At 46.4% G+C, this 23,192-nt stretch overlaps 1 protein-coding gene across 2 annotated transcripts in view; it reads right to left on the bottom strand.

The window, feature by feature from the left end:
• The window catches only part of CFAP20DC (CFAP20 domain containing), a 459,179-nt gene that overhangs the window by 197,409 nt on the left and 238,578 nt on the right, over positions 1–23,192 (bottom strand). For both annotated transcript variants that reach the window (XM_073569809.1, XM_073569810.1), the window contains exon 9: positions 9,944–10,080. In XM_073569809.1, coding sequence (XP_073425910.1) covers positions 9,944–10,080 — 137 coding nt within the window. The remainder of the gene's footprint in view (positions 1–9,943; positions 10,081–23,192) is intronic.

Raw genomic sequence — 23,192 nt, 5'->3', positions numbered from 1 at the left:
GATGTGCCGGATCCGGTTTTCTGCCGGATCCGTCTTGTTCTTGACAGACAAAACCGGATCCGTCTCATCCGGTTCATCCGTTTTTCTATCCGTTTTTCGACGGATTACGCCGGATCCGGTTTTTAAAATTGACCCTTGTGGCCTTCCGAACGGGATTGGCTACTGGAAAACTATATATAGCATGTTCCTACAGCCCTTCTTTGACAGGTTGTAGAGGAGAAAGTGCAGGTTGGAGAGAAGAGCAAGTTACTGGCGAAGATGGATGTTGTGATTGGAAATATTTTGAAGAATTTGGCGGATTTTACAGCGGAGGCGAATCGTTTGAGGGTGATTGTTCTGGAGAAGGAGAGAGCGAGACAGCAGCGCATCAGGCATCGTAGACGACGTTTGTGGATCCACCCCATCACAGCCAAGAGAATGACGCGTGGGGTCTATTCTACACTCTGCATGGACCTTCGACGAAACCCGGATAAATTTTTTGGATATGTTCGGATGAAAATGGAGAATTTTGATTACTTGGTGGAGCGCATTGCACACCTCATAAGAAAAGCGGACACCTATTGCCGCTTCTCTGTTTCACCCGCAGAGCGTCTGATGGTGACTTTAAGGTAAGCCACATTTATTGGATGTGATCGCATCAGAGCACACTTTCACTGCAATCTTGTTGGTGGTAGTTTGTATCTCCAAGTGTTATAGCTGAGTTTTGGTATGTAATGCTGTGATTTAAAACTAATTTATTGTTTTTTAATTCCCCACAGATTTCTTGCAACTGGAGAATCCCTTTCGTCACTGCATTTCCAGTACAGACTCGGGATTTCCACCATATCTGGAATTGTGAAGTACACATGCCGTGCACTGTGGGACCCCTTAGCTGAAGAGTTTTTACCAGAGCCCACAACAGAGAGGTGGATTGAAATTTCAGAAAAGTTTCTACAGATATGTCAGTTTCCCAACTGCTTGGGCGCTGTGGACGGGAAACATATCCGCATTGTAAAGCCAGCCGGATCGGGATCGGAATATTTCAATTACAAGAAATATTTTTCAATTGTCCTCATGGCCATCGCTGACGCGGAATACAAATTTATTGCGGTTGATATTGGGGCCTATGGCCGCTCCAATGACTCTCAAGTTTTCAAACTGTCTGCCATGGGGCGTAAACTGTATGGAAACACCTTCCAGTTCCCACCACCTAGACCGCTGCCGCAAACATCTGGTCCACCTATGCCATTTGTCTGTGTAGGGGATGAAGCCTTCCAGCTGTCAGAACACCTTTTGAAACCGTACTCTAGCAGAGGATTGACAAGACCAAAACACATTTTTAATTACCGCCTCACAAGAGCAAGAAGAATGGTTGAATGTACCTTTGGTATTCTGACAGCCAAATGGCGGGTCCTATTGACTGCGATCAACCTCAAGACAGAAACTGTGGACGAGGTGATCAAAGCGTGCGTGGTACTCCACAATTTTGTTATCTGCAAGGAACCCATTTCCGTTGAGGACACCTCTGAAGAAACCACCTTGCAAGATTACCATGACATTACCACTAGAAGTTCTGTGACGGTTTCAGTAATGAGGGACAATTTTGCACTATACTTTATGTCACCTCAAGGCAGAGTACACTGGCAGGATGACAGAGTGTGAAAGATTTGTGCCCTTAACCAAACTTGTGTACCTTCTGTACCAACAGTATATACCTTTGCCAACCAAAGTTGGCTATCTTGTCATGGTCTTACTATTTTTAGCTTTAGGCCACAGGTGTGTACCTGGTTGTGTTTTATGCAAAGTATTTCACCTTTTAACAAAAGTTGTGTACATTGTTAGGAAATCACCAACAATAAACACAACTTTTTAGGTGAAATACTTCGCTTCAAACACAACCAGGAACACAACTGTGGCAAAAAGCTAAAATTTACCCACAGTTATATACCTGGTTTTGAATACCTTTTTACCTTTTAAATACCCTGTATTTAACCTTTTTTTTAAACATATTTTGCCGCAGAAAGAAATGACAGACAACCAGTGTAAACAATAATTTAACTTTTATTTAAAATATTTTTTTTTTGTAAACTGTTTTTAAAGTTAAAAAAACTTTTTTAATAAAGGTTTGAAACCAACTGGGCATTTTTATTATAAAACACATCATAAATCTGTGTAGTGTGGGGTGGAAATACTGCTGGAGGGGCTGCGGGACACTTCGACAATGGGAGTGTGGAGAGAGGACTGGGATCGTGGTGGGGAAGGAACAGTTAGAGGTGATGGTGTGGAAAAAGCTACAGAATGGGTGGACATGTGGGAGGCAGAAGAGGTGGTGGGCGGTGGAGTGGAGGGTTGGGCAGGGACTGTAGGAGCAGATGATGCTGATGGAAAGTTGTATGGGGAAGGAGTTTGGTACGGGGAAGGAGTTTGGTACGGGGGAAGGAGTTTGGTACGGGGAAGGAGTTTGGTACGGGGAAGGAGTTTGGTACGGGGCAGGTTGCTGGAAGTGGGGAGATGTCTGGTACTGGGGAGGTTGCTGGTACTGGGGAGGTTGCTGGTACTGGGGAGGTTGCTGGTATGTAATAGGAGGGGGAGGATGGAAAGTGGCTGGAGGGGGTGCAGATGTAATAGGAGGGGGAGGATGGAAAGTGGCTGGAGGGGGTGCAGGTGGAGGAGCTACAGTGGTGGGAGGTGGAGGTTGGGAGGTAACTTGCTGTAGAGCACCGTGGCACGAATGCATTACATGCATCTGCTGGGTAGGAGATAGTGTTGCCATGCACTCCACAACAGACCTGAAAAAGGTGTGGTTTGGCGAAGATCTTGCTTCTGAATGCATGGTTTGCAGAAGTGTCTTCACCTCCAGAATGCTGGAGTTGATCTGCTGAAAGCCTGTGGAGATTTGCTCTGACAAGACTTTTAGACAGTTCTGGAAAGATGCATTCAGATGCAAGAACTCTGGCGCATAACTCTTTTCCTGACCCCTCTGCCGCTGCCGCCCAGTACCCGCAGGTGTACTAGAGGTGGCAGGGGCAGAAGGGCGGGGTAAAGGGAAAGCGATCTCCTCACCAGCAGCTTCATGTAATGTAGGCGGCCACGATGCTCCTGTGCTGGTGGATGGGACAGATGGGTCGAATGTGTGGGAAGGTGCAGATGTACCGGGGTGGTCGAAGTGTCCCTCGGTGCCGGTCTCCTCAGGGATCGCCTCAGAAGGGTCCAATCGTGCAGGCTCCCGAGTGCTGATCACCGTGCTGTGGAATAAAGAGAAAAAAACCCAATTAAAATAGTGACATGGTATGGCCCTGGCTGAAAAAAAAAAGTTACATCTAAACATTTTTTTGTCACATGTGGTGTGTAATATTTACCTTCTGGTGAGCATTGTATCCCGGAGGAACGACAGGGCTCGTGCGTACTTGTACTTGCTCCTGCGTCCTCCAGATCCACTCGGGGCCCGCATCTCTTTATTGAACTCCTTCTTGAAACGATCCCTCACAGACCGCCACCGCTTCACAATTCTCTCCCCTGAAACGAGAAAGGACAAAGTGGTTAGTATACAACATCAGTGTTTCCCAAACTCCAGTCCTCATGGTCCCCAGGGGTCTTGTTTTCAGGATTTCCAAAGTAAATAGAAATCCTGAACACATGATCCGTGGGGACCACGAGGACTGGAGTTCGGGAAACACTGGTTTAAATCAAGCAACCGGTACTGTATATACTTACGCTCTTTAATCTGGGCCCGAGCTTCGAGGTCCTCCCAGCGGTCCACAAGGAGCGAACAGATTTCCTCCCAGAGTCGTCGGGTAACGATCAGGTCAGCGTGGCGGCGGTCAGCCATATTCCAGAGCGGCTCCCTTTCTCTGACGAGATCGATGAGGTGGTCCACATCGATTCCTCCATCCTCACCGTCAGAGTCGGGAGCACGCTGTGAAGGCTGTTAAAGAAAAAGACAAAAATAACATAATTAGCCTCCACAAAAGAAATGAAATAAAAAGTGCAAAAAAACAAAGCAAAAATATTTATACTTACACGCTGGTGACCGCCGCGTTGCTGTCGCCGACGACCCTGGGAGGCACTGCGAGGACCTCTTGGCCGAGCACCAGATTGGGAAGACTAGAGAAGAAAACAAAAAATGTTATGTCTTTGGATGTAGGCATTTGTTTGCTGTGTGTGGTCTGCAGAACATTGTTTTCTATGTGTTGTGTGTAGTGTGATGTTGTGTTTCTGCGTTTGATGCAAAAAACTTACCAATTGTGAGCCCACTCCAAGTGTCTGTCCACCCCTTCCTTCTTCTTCTGGGAGCTCCTCTTCATCTTGTGATTCCTGTTTTGAAATAAAAGGCAATGAATAGACATATATTACAGAGATGATGGATTTTGGAAATAAAAACTTACCGTCAAACGCTGACGATGCGAGGGAGGGCTCCCAGAAGAAGATGTGCTGTCTTCCTGATGGCCAGACTCCATGGCTGTGGGTGGTGTTCCTGCTGCTGCCATTGCTGCTGCTGCTGCTGCTGCTGCATCTATTGGGCGGCTGTTGAATAAAGAGAAACAAAGGGCCAATGAATATCTTGATATTCCATAGCCCTAGTTTGGAGGAATGGGGGATTTGATAATTACCGTCTCTCATCTGCTGCTGGACTCCCCTCCCGTTGTTCAGCATGCTGCTCCATTTGGGGTGGTGCTGACGGTGCTGCTGCAGATGTCTGCTGCCTTCTCCTGCTCCTGGTTCTTGGCTTGGGTGGCATGTTGGGTGTGGCTGAGGGTCCCACTGTCTTGCTTTTATATATGTCTTGTGGGCAGAGCTACTGAGCATGCTCAGACCAAAAAAACCGGATCCGGCCACCGGATCCGGCTGTCGCCGGATCAGGCGCATTGCGGCGCTCATAGGCTTTCATTGTATGAAAATGCCGGACACGCCGGATCCGGCGTGTCCGGCTTTTTCGCCGGAGACAAAAAACGTTACAGTAGCCGTTTTTTCCAGACGCCGGATCGCGTCACATTGCCGGATCCGGCGAAAATCGGATGAAACGCATGGCCATCCGGCTCGATCCGGCTCTAATGCAAGTCAATGGGGGGGAAACCGGATCCGGCATTGCATTTCGCCGGATCCGGTTTTTGTCAAAAGCGCCGGATCGCGCCTGACGGCGAAAACCTGATGTGTGAAAGAGGCCTAAGACATGATCTAATAACACTGGTTTATCTGGTAGAAGAGCAGTCACTGAATGGCCATACATACACCAACGAAAGCAGAACATGCCCTACATGGAAAAAAGTGTTGAAACCCATTGCCTTCGGTTTAAGACATCTGGCCCCTTGCCCACATTGTATATCATCCTGCCCCTCGCCCACATTGTATATTATCCTGCCCCTCGCCCACATTGTATATCATCCTGCCCCACACTGACAGTGTATATCATCCGGCCCCTCGCCCACAGTATATATCATCTGGCCCCTCACCCACAGTATATATCATCTGGCCCCTCACCCACAGTGTATATCATCCAGCCCCTTGCCCACAGTGTATATCATCCGGCCCTTCACCCACAGTGTATATCATCTGGCCCCTCACCCACAGTGTATATCATCCGGCCCCTCGCCCACAGTATATATCATCTGGCCCCTCACCCACAGTGTATATCATCCGGCCCCTCGCCCACAGTGTATATCATCTGGCCCCTCGCCCACAGTGTATATCATCCGGTCCCTCGACCACAGTGTATATCATCCAGCCCCTCGCCCACAGTGTATATCATCCGGTCCCTCGACCACAGTGTATATCATCCGGCCCCTCGCCCACAGTGTATATCATCTGGCCCCTCGCCCACAGTGTATATCATCCGGTCCCTAGACCACAGTGTATATCACCTGGCCCCTCACCCACAGTATATATCATCCGGCCCCTAGCCTACAGTGTATATCATCCTGCCCCTTGCCCACAGTGTATATCATCTGGCCCCTCGCCCACAGTGTATATCATCTGGCCCCTCACCCACAGTGTATATCATCTGGCCCTTCGCCCACAGTGTATATCATCCGACCCTTCGCTCACAGTGTATATCATCCGGCCCCTCACCCACAGTGTATATCATCTGACCCCTCGCCCACAGTGTATATCATCCGGCCCCTCGCCCACAGTGTATATCATCCGACCCCTCGGCCACTGTGTATATCATCTGGCCCCTCACCCACAGTGTATATCATCTGGTCCCTCACCCACAGTGTATATCATCTGGCCCCTCATCCACAGTGAATATCATCCGGCCCCTGGCCCACAGTGTATATCATCTGGCCCCTTGCCCACAGTGTAAATCATCCGGCCCCTCGCCCACAGTGTTATCATCCGGCCCCTCACCCACAATACATATCATCCGGCCCCTCACCCACAGTGTATATCATCCGGCCCCTGGCCCACAGTGTATATCATCCGGCCCATTGCCCACAGTGTATATCATCCGGCTCCTCACCCACAGTGTATATCATCCGGCCCCTCGCCCACAGTGTATATCATCCGGTCCCTCTACCACAGTGTATATCATCTGGCCCCTCACCCACAGTGTATATCATCTGGCCCCTCACCCACAGTGTATATCATCTGGCCCCTCACCCACAGTGTATATCATCCGGCCCATTATATACCATGCTCGGCTGTATTACACCATTCTGGGGGGGGGGCTATTTACCATGCTGGGCTGTATTACACTATTCTGGGGGGGGCTATATACATGCTGGGCTGTATTACACCATTCTGGGGGAGCTATATACCATGCTGGGCTGTATTATACCATGCTGGGGGGGGGCTATATATCATGCTGGGCTGTATTACACCATTCTGGGGGAGCTATATACCATGCTGGGCTGTATTATACCATGCTGGGGGGGGCTATATATCATGCTGGGCTGTATTATACCATGCTGGGGGGCTATATACCATGCTGGGCTGTATTATACCATGCTGGCCTGTATTATACCATTCTGGGGGGCTATATACCATGCTGGGCTGTATTAGACCATGCTGGGCTGTATTATACCATTCTGGGGGGGGGCTATATACCATGCTGGGCTGTATTAGACCATGCTGGGCTGTATTATACCATGGTGGGCTGTATACCATGCTGGGCTGTATTATACCTTGCTGGGCTGTATTATACAGCCAACCATGGTATACAGTCCAGCATGGTAGAAAGCCTGTATACCATGGTGGGCTGTATTATACCATGGTGGGCTATATACCATGCTGTGCTGTATACCATGGTGGGCTGGACTGTATGTCCTGGTGTGCTGGGCTGTATACCATGTGGTGCTGGGGTATATACCATGTGGTGCTGGGCTATATACCATGTGGTGCTGGGCTATATACTATGCGGCTGTGTTATATACCATGGGGGTACATTTTAGATTATATTCTATAGGGGGAGGCTGTGTTATATAATATGGGGGGGCTACATTATATTTTATGGGGAGGTGGGCTGTATTCTATTCTATTTGGGGCTACATTATATTCTATGGGGGGGTCGTATTATATTTATTATATTCGATGGGAGCTGAACTATACTATATGAGGAGGGCTACATTGTATTCTATGGAGGGGCTACATTATACTATATAAGGGGCTGCATTATATCCTATGAGGGGGTTGCCATATATTCTATGGAGGGGCTGCATTATACTATATGGAGGGTGGGGCTGCATTATATTCTATGGGGGGTTACATTATATTCTGTGGAGTGGCTGCATTATACTCTGGGGTAGCTGCATTATTCTCTAAGGGGTGGCTGCATTATACTATAAGAGGGGGGCTGCATTATATTCTATGGGGGTTACATTATATTGTACGGCGGGGCTGCATTATACTCTGTGGGATGGCTGCATTATGCTCTATGGGGTGGCTGCATTATACTATATGTGGGCTGCATTAAACTGTATCGAGGACTATGCGGAATACATTATATGAAGAACTATGGGGTGCATTATGCTATGGGAAGTGAATTGAACTACATAGGTGACTATGGCGGTGCATTATACTATATGGAGAACTATGAGGAGTGTATTATACTATATGGAGGACTGAGCAGTGTATTTTAACATATGGAGGGCTATGAGGAGTGTATTATACTATATGGAGGACTGAGGAGTGTATTTTAATATATGGAGGGCTATGAGGTGTGTATTATACTATATGGAGGACTGAGGAGTGTATTATACTATATGGAGGACTATGGGGCAGATTATATTATATGGAGGAATATGGGGTGTAAAATGTAGATGTGCTGCTGATAACATGATACTGTATGGTGATCTGTTAGGGTGTGTGCACACATTGCGGATTAGTCTGCGGCTTTTTCAGCAGAAAATCCATATCTCTTGGCAGAAACCACAGGGTAAAACACATGCATTTTTCCTGCAGATTCCTAGCACGTGTACAGCGGATTTGAAGCAGGTTCTAGTGCGGTTTGGCAGTGCGGATAAGAGAGAGAGATTGATTTATATGTCCCGGAACGTACATTGCAGCTGCGGTTCCGCAAAAAAGAAGTAACACGCTGCGGAAAATAAACCACAGCAAATCTGCGCGGAATTTTCCGCAGCATGTGCACGGCGGATTTGGTTTTCCATAGGTTTACATGGTACTGTAAACCGCATGGAAACTGCCACGGATCCGCAGGACCAAATCCGCTGTGGATCCGCAGCAAAAACTGCAACGTGTGCACACTCCCTTAGTGATGCACTAGTGATCGTTCTGTCCCCATCATTCCTTCTCAGACGATGGAAAGAGGCCGGGAAACAAGTGTTGAACGACTTCAATATTGTCGATCACACTCATTTAGGGTCCTGAACTCAGCGCATGTAAATACAACCGAAATGCTTCGGTGTGATGTGCAATATGTGAGCATTTGGGGCCCCATATTAAACTTTGCCTAGGGACCCACTTTGCCTAAAACCGGCCCTGCATCTGGCCCCTTGCCCACAGTGTATATCATATTCCTTTTAGCTGATTATCTTGGGGTGATCACCTGACACTCTTTAACAATGATAAAAGTCAAAAGTTTTTTTTACAAAAGTTTTTTTTCTTTTTTTTACAAAATCTGTTCTATTTTCTACTTAGTAAAGTTGATATATTTGTGAGATATCTTATAGCACCACTTTTCATTTGGTCTATGTCCTCATACCTAGGTGCATCACTCTTATTCAGCCAGATACTTTTTGGTTATTGGAATATTGGTCGGTCCTAATATTAAAGTATATTAATTGGTTTAATTGTATTACATTTCATAAAAAAATAAACATTTTCATCCACTGAAGAAATCTTTCTTGGTGAGAACAACAAAATGCAAAAAATCAAAGTCTCTCTCCCAACGCTGCAAATGTGCAGGTAAGGCCGGTTTCACATTAGCGCTTTTTAAGCGCACGCACGGCCGGGGGTAGCTCCGCCCCCGAGCCGGCTCTCTGCCCGGCGTGCCCGCCCCTTGCTTGTAGCGCCGCCTACTAGCGGACAGCGGCGCCTGCGATCGGCGCACCCTATCTTTAGCATAGGGTGCGCAGATCGTGCGCAGGCCGTACGCTAGTTGCGCTTTGACCTGCGCTGCGCACTTTTGACGGTGCGCCGTGCGCGCCAAAGTCAAACTTTTCGGATTTTGGCGCGCACGGCGCACCGTCAAAAGTGCGCAGCGCAGGTCAAAGCGCAACTAGCGCACGGCCTGCGCACGATCTGCGCACCCTATGCTAAAGATAGGGTGCGCCGATCGCAGGCGCCGTTGTCCACTAGTAGGCGGCGCTACAAGCAAGGGGCGGGCACGCCGAGCAGAGAGCCGGCTCGGGGGCGGAGCTACCCCCGGCCGTGCGTGCGCTTAAAAAACGCTAATGTGAAACCGGCCTTAGAAAATATATCCAGGGGGTTAAATTGAATAAAACTGCACATTAATTGCTCATACAGTAAATTTATCACTTGGGATATATAGAAACACCTGATATCTCACCTCCCCAGAGGATCTGGCACTAGTTTTTCTCCCAGTGGCAGGAGGAGGCCCCGAAACCTTGGATCCAAAAGCAATGTGAGATCTATCCCCTTTTCTAATGTCTCGAGAGCTACCTTGTCCTCTGTTAGTGAGCAGATCTGTCAGAATAGAGCATCAGTTAGTTATTCCATGACATCATTTAACACCATGTAATCACAAAAATTGCCCAGTAATCACAAATTCCCAAGTAAGGGTAATATACCACCAATAATAATAATCACTTTATGGTAACCAAAGAGTGAAGGAATCTGGTACCACACAATGGTATAAATTATATGAATCACAACTTTATTAACAAAACAAAACACATGAGAACAAAAGAAAGGTGTCAGACAATAAGAAAAGGGACTAAAAAAATCCATGGGAAATTCCATCACAACAATCTGTCATAGACATTAAGGCACACTCATATGTGAGATATATGAGGGAAACAAGGATAAAATACCCAATAATGGAAGCGATAGATGAATGCTATTGTCTATGATCGACATGAAATGAATCAATCAATTATAACCATCCCTTCTAATGTCGTGTCACATGCCTCCGGAAGAAGCAGTGCGAAACGCGCGTCTGGGCAGCAGGGACGTCCAGGGATTCCCTCCAGCTGATATTCTAGGTATTTAACCATTTATTGCTCACCCTACCAGCGGTTAGCAACCTCCATGAATCTGGGTTACATGCAGTTTCGGACTGGATAGCCAAGGGCCCACCAGTAACCAACTGCTGGGCCCCACTTTTCACTTAATAACAATCTTGGTAGATTAATAAATGAATAAGATGCCAAATTTTTCTGTACAGAGTGATTCAAGTAAATTGTGCCAAGTACTGCTCATGTAAGAGAGCGGTGGTCCACTCTTGCCCAGGGGCCCTCCGGAGGATTCTCCTGCTCTTCTGTGAGCCAGTCCAAGCCTGGTTATATGTGATGAATTGGAGATTAATGGTTGACTGTGTGGTCTTCTTTGGGTTCCCCATATACAGTATTGTCAGAATGGGGGTCTCCTGATTCTTGTGTGCCAGCAAGGAATAGATGAGGTGAGGGGGAGGCCGTGCGTGTGTGATTTCTATCTTCCTTGTAGTTTATTGGGACTATTGAAACACTTGGCCATTTTAGAAACTCACATAAACTATAAGACACAGGAAAAACACACAGTATGACAAATGTGCATGAATACTCTGTTGTAAAATATATGTAACAATAAGCAGCAAGTGCTGTTAAAAGATGATAACAAAAACAGGGTATTTAGTTGATACGCTTTTTGCTAAAAATGTAAACGAAGCCGCTCCCCCACATCACAGTATACCCCTCTCAGAGTAGTCCTATCTAATGTATTTAAACCTGATCATTTGAACAGTACCTACATGAGCAGGATTCAGAAACGCGCTGCCCGGTATGGGCACGCTGGGTAAAATGGCTCTTCATGTGCAAGTCAAACAAGAGAGAGGCGGGGATCTCCCAAAGCTTGCATGAGCAAGAAATAAATAAATTTAAAACACATGGGACATGCACAAGAATGTCTCAGTCTTTGGGTGGTGTGAATATTTTCTAAAGGGCCTGTCACACTAAGCGATATCGCTAGCAATATCGCTATAACGTCACTGGTTTTTGTGACGTAGCAGCGATATTGCTAGCGATATCGCTATGTCTGATACTTACCTCCGACCGCTCCCCCACTGGTTATCGCTGATCGCGCGAGAACGTCCTGGACCGTTTCTCGTTGGCCGCTTCCTGCTGTGATGACGAGCGACGCATGGACGCGGGCGGGAGGACGTCAGGATCGCCTCGTCTGACAGGTAAGTAGCGACCCCCAACCCCTGCGATGTCACTGGTGAGATCTGTCTGTGTGGCAGCTCACTAGCGACCACTTAGCGATGCACCAGCGATCCTGACCGGGTCATATCGCTGGTCGGGATCGCTGGTACATCGCTAAGTGTGACAGTACCTTTATTGCCCTGTTCATTTTTGTGCATGTCCCATGTGTTTTTAATTTATTCATTTCTTGCTCATGCAAGCTTTGGGAGATCCCCGCCTCTCTCTTGTGGGACCTGCACATGAAGAGCCATTTTACCCAGCGTGCCCATACCGGGCAGCGCCTTTCTGAATCCTGCTCATGTAGGTACTGTTCACATGATCAGGTTTAAATACATTAGATAAGACTGCTCCGAGAAGGGTATACCGTGACGTGGTGGAGTGGCTTAGTATACATTTTTTGCAAAAAACGTATCAACTAAATACCCTGTTTTTGTTATCATCTTTTACCAGCACTTGCTGCTTATTGTTACATATATTTCACAACAGAGTATTCATGCACGTTTGTCATACTGTGTGTTTTTCCTGTGTCTCAGTCTTTGGGTGGTGTGAACATTGTCTTATTGACCTGTTCATACTTGTGCATGTCCCATGTGTTTTAATTCACATAAACTATAGTAGAGGGAACTGTTTGCACGGTCTCTTCCTTTCCTTTGAGAAAATTTGACCGGAAATTGATCCCCCGCTAATCTGTCTGCTAATCTCTATTTGTCTCATGTCCATAAAGAGGTAAAAGTGCAAAGTTCTTGTAAAAACAAGAACAAGAAATCTTACTTGTTATTAAAATTCTCTGTGTTCCCAATTACAGAGGGATTTTTAATTATATAGCATACAGTGAATTTCCAAAGCTACCTTTAGGGATGAGCGAGTATAGTCGTTAGGATTCGGTACTCGGCGAGTAATGCGGTACTCGCGGTACTCGAATCCTGGCGAGTATTTCACTACTCGCCTCGCAATATCCGGCACAGCCCCCCGCACAGCCCAGCACAGTCCCACACAGCCCAGTACAGTCCCCGCACAGTACTTGCACAGCCCAGCACAGTCCCGTACAGCCCGGCACAGTCTTCGCACAGTCCAGCACAATCCTGTAAAGCCCGCAGTCCCCGCACAGCCCAGTACAGTCCCCGCACAGTACCTGCACAGTCCAGCACAGTCCTGTACAGCCCGCAGTCCCGCACAGCCCAGTACAGTCCCCGCACAGTACCTGCACAGCCCAGCACAGTACCGTACAGCCCAGCACAGTCTTCGCACAGTCCAGCACAGTCCTGTACAGCCCGCAGTCCCCGCAAGTACCCGCACAGCCCAGCACAGTCCCGTACAGCCCGGCACAGTCCCAGCACAGTCCCGCACAGCCCAGCACAGTCCCGTACAGTACCTGCACAGCCCAGCACAGTCCCGTACAGCCCGGCACAGTCTTCGCACAGTCCCCGCCCAGCCCAGCACAAACACACAGCTCATTTCTCGCATTTCCCTTAGACTTACATTGGACTCGCTACTTGTTATGAGTACCCAAGTATTAGGAGCTACTCATAACGAGTACAGCAAGTCTGAGTATTTCACTACTTGCTCATCCCTAGCTACCGGCCATCTCTGCTGTGTGCAGTTTGGGTCAGTGGCTCAGCAATGCCGCCTGCCTAAATTGTACCTTTTCAGGAGTGCCCTGCCCCTAGGCAAGCGAGAAATCATGTGGCAGGGAGCGATGCGCTCCTGGAGAACAAGGCTTTTAAGGTTGATTTAAGTTTATGGCCAGTATAATAACAGATGTGGTTAGGTGGGGAAATACATCTAAAACCAGTGTTGGATTTTATTTTTGTATTTCATTATTAAACATAGTTCATTGTTTTATTTTTCCACTTAAGCTTCACAATTTTATAAAATATTAAAGACAAGGTTTCAGCTTTTGACAAACATACAGTAATATGAATTTGGCTTTAGACGAATGCACTGAGGAATTGTGCCGTAATATTAATAAGCATTAATCACAGCTCACTCACTCCACATCACAATCATTTTAATATGTTTTTAATTCCCCAGACCGGTTGGTGGTAAGGTACGCATTTTATTACTGAATACATATCAATTTATGGGTGAATACAGTAATTAACTTCAATGGTTGGTTACGGCACATATAACCTTTTCTTAATAAAATTGACCATAGTTTCAAGCAGCAGTTTTCATTCTTTCATTTTCAGACCCACTGATAAGCAGTTTGCAGGATGTTCCTAGTTTCAGATTATTCTTGAGGGAGTGTCTCTCTCGGTGATACAGGCTGGATGTGAGCGTTATGTGTATCCAGGGTGCTGCTGTCTTCATTTGCTTTCATGAATAAGCACAGTTCCACTACTGAACTTATTTCCTTTACATGTGCTTTTCTCTTTGTCTATCTCCTGATCTCCCTGCCCTCTGGAAGACTTAAAGGGAATGTGTTAGCAGACTCAACCCTCCTAAGCCATTGATATGAGTATTCAGGAACAGAAAGTTGCCTAAAATGATACCTTTCTATCTATAGCTTGATGTCTTTTTCCTGAGAAATACAGGATTTTTTTAATATGTAAATGAGCTGATAAGATCTATGGGCCGGACATAGATCTCCCCAAGAATCTGCCTCCAGAGGTTATTTTAACCCCTTTCCAACATTGGGCGTTATAGTACGCCGATGTGGGACTCTCCCTGTTTGGTGCGGGCTCCGGTGCTGAGCCTGCACCTTTCTGGGCACATGTCAGCTGGTATATACAGCTGACATGTACCCGCAACAGTCGCAAGTGGAATCATGATTCACCCACGGCTGTTAACTGGCGGTCGGTGCTCATAGCAAGTGCACATTTTTGCTCCACACAGGCGTTCTGATCGCCTGTATGTAGCAGAGGCGATCAAACAACTTCAGCTTCTAGTCTTCTGGGGAGAATATTGAAGCAAGCAAAAAGTTAGAAAAAGTTTTTAAAAATATTAAAAAAATAAAAAAATATAAAAGTTCAAATCACTCCCCTTTCGCCCCATTCAAAATAAAACAATACAAAAAATCAAATATACACATATTTGGTATCGCCGCCTTCAGAATCAGCCAATCTATCAATTTAAAAAAAGAATTAACCCAATTGCTAAAAGGGCCTAATGAAAAAAAAAACTCAAAACGTCAGAATTGTTTTTTTGGTCGCCGCTACATTGCAATAAAATACAATAACGGGCGATCAAAAGATCGTATCTGCACCCAAAAGGAATCAATAAAAGCATCAGCTCAGTGCACAATAAATAAGCCCTCACGCAGCCCCAAATCACAAAAATTGGAGACGCTATGGGTCTTGGAAAATGGGTCCATTTTTTTTTTTAACAAAACTTTGGATTCTTTTTACCACTTAGATAAAAAAGAACCTAGACATGTTTGGTGTCTATGAACTTGTAATGACCTGGAGTATCATAATGGCAGGTCAATTTCAGAATTTAGTGAACTTGGAAATGAAAAACCTCCGGTCATGAAGGGGTTAAATGAAAGGGGGCATTATCAGTTTGAAACATGTAATTATAATCATACTCAGCAGAACTTATCTTTGCCTCAATACAAATGTGTGTGTGCGCGCGTTGGGGGCAGCACAGCAGAACTTTGTCTCATTACAAACACATCTGCAGTTGTAGTTTTCCACTCATATTGCTGACATCTCTGCTATGCTGCCTCTCCCCCCACACAGGCTGTGTGAGATGAAAGCTAAAAAAAAGTTAGTTGTAGCCGGACACAGCTCTGCAACCGAGCAGACAAGAAAAGAGGAGATGTACAGCTGCAAATGTGTTTGTAACGAGACAAAGTTCAGTTCTGCTGTACTGTACTTTGTGATTGTCCCACACAACTCTGCAATGAGATTAGGAAAACAAAAGGTTTCACACTGGTAATACCCCATTTCTTTAAAAATAAGCTCTTGAGGCAGATTCTCAGAGAGATCCATGTCCAGCCCACAGATCTTAACAGCTCATTTAAATATTAAGAAAAACCTGGATTTCTCTGAAATTAGACATTAAATCACAGATATCAAGGTGTAATTTTATTCAGCTTCCTATTACCTGCATGCCCATGTAGACAGTTTAAGAGGGTGGATTCTACTGAAAGATTCTCTTTAAGATATTTCCTTCTCCTGTTAGATCTGTGTACAAATCCCCCTCCTGCTACCTCTAACACTGAGACAAGGGAGAGTGAAAGCATAAGGAGCAGGCAGAAGCATGAGCTATTGCTGGATTGGCAACATTTTTGCAAAACTTTTGCCCAGCACTCAGCTAGCTAAAGGAGCAAGGTGGTAGATTTTTTTTGTTATTGAGGACTATTTAGAAGTTTGCGTTGCATTTAAGAAGCCAATGAACAATAAAAAATATGGTGACGATTTACATGGTCTTAAAATGGTAAATCTGAAAAAGTGATAGAAAAATTTGGAAACAAATCACCAACTATTGCATCCGAATACAGTTCTTCCATTATTAGGCTTTGTCAGATCACTTGAGCATAGATGAATAATGAAATGTCATCCTAATATGCCAATTATTATTAACATAGCTCTAAGAAATGAATCTTTCACCTTACCCATTCAGCAAGCAACACATTAATAAATATAAGCTAGATTAAAAGAAGGCACTTTAGGTTAAGTGTTTAATGAACATTTAGAGAAGCGATGGTACTTGGGATTAAATTGCACCTCCTGTTTTGTAAAACTTTGAAGAAAACAGGAGGTAAAAGCTGAGAAATTTTAATTGTTTAATTAGGAAATTGTGCTTTGTACAGTTGCTCGAGCATTGACCCAGATGCCTTACGTAATTGTAGTAACTTTACCCTCCACTAGGGGGAGCTGCATAGGGTTCTACTGATTGAGATTACAACCTCGAGAGGTGGAAAAAAGCCTTCAGGATTTTAGTAACTCAAGTGGTTAAAAGAAGTGAGCGGAGCATTCGTCAATAATTTTCTGCTCTGAAGATGCTCTGTACTTTACAATACACGTCAATGGCAAAGCTCAAAAGATGCACGTGGGTTGCCCTCCCAGGGCTGTGGGGTATTCGGTATCGGGCCGGTATCAGTGGGACGTGTCACAGCAGCGGTGACCCGGACCGTGGCCCTGGGCGCCCAAGTAATAGGAAGATGTGAATGGTGGAATGTAGTTAGATGAATTGTTCGTGACGCCACCTGTGGTGCTCGGCAAGGGTGGTGTTAAAGCCGACGCTGCATGCAGATCTGCTGGGACTGATGCTATGGTGCAGCAAAGATGTAAAAGCTCCCCACAGGTAAAGCTATCATCCCAGGGCAGTGTAGATGTGGTTGGCACGGGGATGTAGCGGTGCCGGAAAGGTAGGAAGCAGACAAGACACAGCGGGGTGCAATTTCTGTACCTTTACTTGATAACTGCAGTCCAGGTCCTGATTACAGATGGTATTGGAGCAGGCTAACCTGGAAGCAATTCAGGGATTCTCTCTCAGCAGATGGGCTGTGCAGTCTCCTTACTAGCGCTTATTCAAATGAAGTACTCCCAGTACTGAGTTACACTGGAGTTCCTCCTGTCAGATGTCCTCAAGAACTTCACTTGCACAGCAGACAGCTGTAGCCTCCCTCGGGGGCTCCTCTCTCCTGAGTCCCGGCTCACTATCCAAGCTGCTGTTGTGCCCTCAAGTCTTAGATGGGGGTAGGGCATTTACAGCCTCCTACTCCTCTGGTGTCTGTTGAAGGACCGTTAGTATCCGTACAACCGTGAAGACCAGGCTCCAGTTCATGCGCTCTCTCCAGAGATGAGCTCGTCCTCTCAGCTCTATCTCAGCGCTCCTTCCACATGTCTGCACCCTTCACCCTCCGCAGACTAACTAACCACTCCTTCCTCTTGGCCCTCAGAGAGCACTCCTCCCCTTAATCCCGGTTCAGAGTTCCCCCTGCTGGCCTGGAGTGGAACTGTGTTGCATGCATTGATTGACTGCGAGAGAGACCCATCATTGCCTCCAAGCCTGGCATTACCCTCCCCTGGAGGAAGGCAAAACCACTGTGGCGACCATACTCCTGGGGGCGCCACACACACAAGTCATCCCGTGTTTTTTAAAGCATTTTGCCAGTATTTTTGGTGGAAAATCCACTTTCATCATTGTGTAATGGAGTTACAAAAATGTCCAGAAAACACCGGTAAAAAAATGACGCAACAAAAATGCTGGAAAGCGGCGCAATAAAAAAATTACCAGTGGTCAAAAACATCGAGAAAGTGCTCAGGAAATGACTGAAAAAATGCTTAAAAAGATGTTTCAGGTGTTTCCTTAAGCATCTTTCTCATGAAAAGCTCAGTGGGTTCTCCCACCTGAAAAAAAACTTGTGTGCATAAACCCCAAAGTAGAGTTGAGCGAAACGGGTCGAAAAATTTCAAAAGTCGCCGACTTTTGGCAAACTCGGGTTTCATGAAACGAAACCCGACCCTAGGATGAGGTCGGCCACGAGGTCGGCGACTTACGCGCCAAAGTCGCGTTTCAAAAGTTTGTTTTGCGCTCTTTTTCAGCCAATCAGGATCCACGGACACTGTGGGCAACGTGATGACATAGGCAGGGGTCACCACCATCTTTCAGAAGGGCATGCAAGTGATTGGATTGCTTTGGTGGGCGTCACAGGGGGTATAAAAGGGCGTGCACGCCGACCGCCATCTTACTTCTGCCGATCTTAGCATAGGGAGAGGTTGCTGCTGATTCTGTAGGGAGAGTGTTAGGCAGGGAAGAAGAAAAAAAAACTGCTTCTGCTGCTAGCGATTGTGCCTGTACAACACACCAGTCACTGTGTGTGCAGTGCAAGGGGAGGCTATATAGTGGTGTATCAGTGGTGTTGGTTGTTGGGCTGCCTTCTAAGGCTTCCTGACAGCTGCATTGCTGTTTACCCACTGCTCTGCAAACTGCTTTTTTAAAAGCAATCCCAATTTTTTTTTTTTGTCCTGCTGAGGTACTGAGCTGCAAACTGCTTTATTAAAAGCAATCCCAATTTTTTTTTTTTGTCCTGCTGAGGTACTGAGCGTGCATTTTTTCACACCATACAGTGGTGAACGCTCCTCACACAGTACCATGTAACGGCTGTTATCACAGCCACAGTGAAGCTATCTGTGTCACTCTGTGAGAATAAGTCGAGGACATGTTCCGTTCTTACAGACCTGCACTCTAGGGAGATTCCTACTATGCCCAATTCTACATACACCTTGTAGTTTGTGATACACTAGCCAATTTCTGCCTGTGACATAGCGCTGTGATATTCAGTGGGCCTCACACAATCCAAAAGTGTCCAGTGTCCACAAGTGTCTGCAGAAATTCAAAATCTCCCTTATCCTCTAGTCACTTTGGTCACAGCTGTGCCATCGAGCCTGTGACATAGCGCTCAGATATTCAGTGGGCCTCACACAATCCAAAAGTGTCCAGTGTCTGCAGAAATTCAAAATCTCACTTATCCTCTAGTCACTTTGGTCACAGCTGTGCCATCGAGCCTGTGACATAGCGCTCAGATATTCAGTGGGCCTCACACAATCCAAAAGTGTCCAGTGTCCACAAGTGTCTGCAGAAATTCAAAATCTCACTTATCCTCTAGTCACTTTGGTCACAGCTGTGCCATCGAGCCTGTGACATAGCGCTCAGATATTCAGTGGGCCTCACACAATCCAAAAGTGTCCAGTGTCCACAAGTGTCTGCACAAATTCAAAATCTCACTTATCCTCTAGTCACTTTGGTCACAGCTGTGCCATTGAGCCTGTGACATAGCGCAGTGATATTCAGTGGGCCTCACACAATCCAAAAGTGTCCAGTGTCCACAAGTGTCTGCAGAAATTCAAAATCTCCCTTATCCTCTAGTCACTTTGGTCACAGCTGTGCCATCGAGCCTGTGACATAGCGCTCAGATATTCAGTGGGCCTCACACAATCCAAAAGTGTCCAGTGTCTGCAGAAATTCAAAATCTCACTTATCCTCTAGTCACTTTGGTCACAGCTGTGCCATTGAGCCTGTGACATAGCGCTCAGATATTCAGTGGGCCTCACACAATCCAAAAGTGTCCAGTGTCCACAAGTGTCTGCAGAAATTCAAAATCTCACTTATCCTCTAGTCACTTTGGTCACAGCTGTGCCATCGAGCCTGTGACATAGCGCTCAGATATTCAGTGGACTTCACACAATCCAAAAGTGTCCAGTGTCCACAAGTGTCTGCAGAAATTCAAAATCTCACTTATCCTCTAGTCACTTTGGTCACAGCTGTGCCATCGAGCCTGTGACATAGCGCTCAGATATTCAGTGGGCCTCACACAATCCAAAAGTGTCCAGTGTCCACAAGTGTCTGCAGAAATTCAAAATCTCACTTATCCTCTAGTCACTTTGGTCACAGCTGTGCCATCGAGCCTGTGACATAGCGCTCAGATATTCAGTGGGCCTCACACAATCCAAAAGTGTCCAGTGTCCACAAGTGTCTGCAGAAATTCAAAATCTCACTTATCCTCTAGTCACTTTGGTCACAGCTGTGCCATCGAGCCTGTGACATAGCGCTCAGATATTCAGTGGGCCTCACACAATCCAAAAGTGTCCAGTGTCCACAAGTGTCTGCAGAAATTCAAAATCTCACTTATCCTCTAGTCACTTTGGTCACAGCTGTGCCATCGAGCCTGTGACATAGCGCTCAGATATTCAGTGGGCCTCACACAATCCAAAAGTGTCCAGTGTCCACAAGTGTCTGCAGAAATTCAAAATCTCACTTATCCTCTAGTCACTTTGGTCACAGCTGTGCCATCGAGCCTGTGACATAGCGCTCAGATATTCAGTGGGCCTCACACAATCCAAAAGTGTCCAGTGTCCACAAGTGTCTGCAGAAATTCAAAATCTCACTTATCTTCTAGTCACTTTGGTCACAGCTGTGCCATCGAGCCTGTGACATAGCGCTCAGATATTTAGTGGGCCTCACACAATCCAAAAGTGTTCAGTGTCCACTAGTGTCTGCAGAAATTCAAAATCTCACTTATCCTCTAGTCACTTTGGTCACAGCTGTGCCATCGAGCCTGTGACATAGCGCTCAGATATTCAGTGGGCCTCACACAATCCAAAAGTGTCCAGTGTCCACAAGTGTCTGCAGAAATTCAAAATCTCAATTATCCTCTAGTCACTTTGGTCACAGCTGTGCCATCGAGCCTGTGACATAGCGCTCAGATATTCAGTGGGCCTCACACAATCCAAAAGTGTCCAGTGTACACTAGTGTCTGCAGAAATTCAAAATCTCACTTATCCTCTAGTCACTTTGGTCACAGCTGTGCCATCGAGCCTGTGACATAGCGCTCAGATATTCAGTGGGCCTCACACAATCCAAAAGTGTCCAGTGTCCACTAGTGTCTGCAGAAATTCAAAATCTCACTTATCCTCTAGTCACTTTGGTCACAGCTGTGCCATCGAGCCTGTGACATAGCGCTCAGATATTCAGTGGGCCTCACACAATCCAAAAGTGTCCAGTGTCCACAAGTGTCTGCAGAAATTCAAAATCTCACTTATCCTCTAGTCACTTTGGTCACAGCTGTGCCATCGAGCCTGTGACATAGCGCTCAGATATTCAGTGGGCCTCACACAATCCAAAAGTGTCCAGTGTCCACTAGTGTGAGCAGAAATTCAAAATCTCACTTATCCTCTAGTCATTTTGGTCACAGCTGTGCCATCGAGCCTGTGACATAGCGCTCAGATATTCAGTGGGCCTCACACAATCCAAAAGTGTCCAGTGTCCACTAGTGTGAGCAGAAATTCAAAATCTCCCCTGTCCTATAGACACCTTGTACCTTGTTTTACATTACTATATAGTTTGTTGGATTTTGTCTACATTTCTACCAAAAATGAGGAAGGCTGGTGGAAGAGGCCATGGAATTGGGCGGGGGTAATGATGGTGTTGGTGGTGGATCTGATGGTAGTGGCAAGAGCAAAATAGGACCGAATGCAGGAGGTGTTGAGCCTGCGTCATCGTCTGGCTCCATAAGGCTTCGAAGGCTTAGTTTTCTAGGAGTTGGCAAACCGCTTTTAAAGCCAGAGCATCAGGAAAAAGTTTTGTCTTACATTGCTGACTCAGCCTCCAGCTCTATCGCCTCCTCTTCTGAAGTTGTAAAAAGTAAAAGCACTGAGTCGTCATTGGAGGCTCATGTTCATGAACCACACCTTTCCTTGTGTCCTTCACCCCAACCAAGATTGAAGGATGACGCAGGCCATACTACTGATTACTCCATGGAGCTGTTTTCACATACCATGCCTGGATTATCAAGTCAAATGGTGAATTACCCAGGCCAAGTTGAATCTGACATGGAGTGCACTGATGCACAGCCGCTGATGGATGATTCTGCTGGTACATTCACTCAGAGCACTACATTGTCCTCGCAGTGTACAGAGCCAGATTCTGACCCTGATGAGACTCAGGTGCCCCTTCCTGCACACTATACCACCATACACGGTGAGACAGAGGAAGGTGCACATGACATTGAAGAGGAGGTGATGGATGACCCAGTTGTTGACCCAGATTGGCATCCATTGGGGGAAGAGGGTGCTGCTTCCAATAGCTCAGATGAGGAGCATCCACAGCAGACATCGACATCACAACAGCTGTTATCTGGCAGGCCCGGAGCACTCCAAAGACAGGTTCCAAAAATCAAAAGAGTTGCTGGACAGCTTGTCCAGAGGGTCAAAAGATCACAGCGTGCTAGGCCGCAAAATGTCTGCCAAAGTAGGAAGAGTGCAGTGTGGCACTTTTTTGAACAAAATCCTCATGATCAGGCCAAGGTTATCTGTAAGAAGTGCGCAAAGACCTTTAGCCGAGGGAAAAATCTGAAAAATTTGAATACCAGTTGCATGCTTAGACATTTAAACACCATGCACTTGCAAGCGTGGACACAACACCAAACCTCAAGTGCCACATGTGCAACTGATCACAACGAAGGTAGTCAGCAACGCTACATTGTTTCCCCCACTGTAAGCCCACCGGTTAGCACAGCAGCAAATGTTGAGGTGTCGTTGCAAGGCCACAGCAGTCAGGGAATCCCACTGTTATATCAACGAAAGACTGATTCTAGGCCATCAGAAAGAACACCAACTCCATCACCATCATCAACCCTCTCTCAGTCCGCCCTGTCCACCGCTACTTCCACCATATGCAGCTCTCAAGTCCAGCTCACCCTCCCAGACACTATGAGTAGGTCAAGAAAGTACTCAGTCTCTCATCCGCATACACTGGGTTTGAACGCCCACATTGCCAAACTAATCTCGTTTGAGATGATGCCCTTTCGGTTGGTGGAAAGCACAGCTTTCCGCGAACTCATGGCCTATGCAGTACCACGCTATGACCTACCCAGTCGCCACTTCTTCTCTCGCAAAGCCATCCCAGCCCTCCACCATCATGTGAAAGACCGCATTGACCATGCACTCAAGC

Source organism: Dendrobates tinctorius, unplaced genomic scaffold (genome assembly GCF_039654945.1).
Source record: "Dendrobates tinctorius isolate UK_male_01 unplaced genomic scaffold, ASM3965494v1 ptg000027l, whole genome shotgun sequence".
NCBI classification, from domain to species: domain Eukaryota; kingdom Metazoa; phylum Chordata; class Amphibia; order Anura; family Dendrobatidae; genus Dendrobates; species Dendrobates tinctorius.
The sequence above is the reverse complement of the archived record's forward strand: the minus strand, read 5'-3'. Positions and strand labels throughout refer to the sequence as shown.